This window comes from Acyrthosiphon pisum, chromosome A1 (assembly GCF_005508785.2).
Source record: "Acyrthosiphon pisum isolate AL4f chromosome A1, pea_aphid_22Mar2018_4r6ur, whole genome shotgun sequence".
Classification (NCBI taxonomy): domain Eukaryota; kingdom Metazoa; phylum Arthropoda; class Insecta; order Hemiptera; family Aphididae; genus Acyrthosiphon; species Acyrthosiphon pisum.
The window spans coordinates 70074599-70075913 of NC_042494.1; the positions used below are offsets into that span (position 1 = coordinate 70074599).

Here is a 1315-nt window from a genome sequence, read left to right on the forward strand (position 1 = left end):
AAGATAAATATCCATCCATGGAAGCCGTGACGTGATAATCACCATCTGTGAGCAGTCTGTAATAGTCTCCGTCTTGAACTAAAATTTTCCAAAAATAACGAATCAAATTTTTTACACATCACAAAAATGTCATTGTACGATATGACTATCAGACTATCATTACACACTATAATATTATTATGTCTATAATCTATAAATAGTTTTAAACTTACCGGAAGTTACATCGTGTAAGATTGGTGACAGTTGGCCATTAGTAACATTTACCACTTTGATAAATGCATTTACTAATGGTTTTAACGTAACCGCGTCTTTAATTATTCCTTTAATTCCGATATGTGACTGAAACATTTTAAATAACACAATTATTAAGTATTAATTTCAAATATTAACATATAAAAACAAATTAAACTAAGAAAATATTACGATATAAATCTGTTATTAAGAATTTATTTGGAAATACGGTACGTAATTAAATATTATTTTATGTTAGTATTATCTGTTTGCACGAAAATTAAAGTGATTGAAAATATACAAATAAATTTACTTTGATCTTTGTTAGGTAACTTCAAATATGAGCCTAGATATTACATATTGTATTAGGTATTATATAATTTATGGTTATCCAAATTGTTTTGAGTTAGAAAGGAGGTACCTGGTAGAAAATAAGGGTTTGGTACAATTTGAATGGCTTTATCATTATCCTGATGTATATTATACATTTAATTCATAAATTAAGTTTAAAATAACATATAGACTATAGGTAAATTTATACGCAGTGATTCACCAAGCATACTCACTTCCATTTTTAGATTCTGAACGAAGTGATGAATGTATTGATTTTACAATGATGTGTGTTTTTTTTTTTTTTTTTTTGTGTCTGACGACAACTTTTGGAGCAGTAAAAATGCTTCGATTTTCAAAAGTTGTACTTTTTCTGAAAGGAAAGTGAATCTAGTTGGTACTTTGGGGGGTCAAAAGTGAAAATTTCCCAATACTTTTCAAAAGCGGCAGGAAAAACCTTAAAAAAATAACGGAAAAACGCGAATTTTTACGCAAAACCAATTTTTGACAAAAACGAAAACTTAATTTTACTGTAACTCAAAAAATAATTATTGTAAGCACTTGAAATTTGCAACAGATGTTTATATTAGCGTTGTCTATACAGGGTTAAATTTTCAAAGTGTTTCGACTTTTTTTGAGCTATTTATAGACAAATGAAATTTTCAATTTTTCTAAGTATTTTTTTTTAAAATAACGATAAAAAATTTTTGGTTGGATAGAAAACTTTGAAAATTTAATACAAGGTTTCTTATAA

General features: G+C 26.8%; 1 protein-coding gene across 1 annotated transcript in view; it reads right to left on the bottom strand.

Moving 5' to 3' along the window:
• Position 1: 1 nt before the first annotated feature.
• Positions 2 to 1315, bottom strand: part of LOC100159898 (carboxypeptidase E) — a gene marked incomplete at its 3' end in the record, with an annotated part of 9650 nt that continues 8336 nt past the window's right edge. The window contains 2 exon segments of the mRNA XM_029486261.1: positions 2 to 78; positions 213 to 339. Of these exon segments, the coding sequence (XP_029342121.1) occupies positions 2 to 78; positions 213 to 339 (204 nt within the window).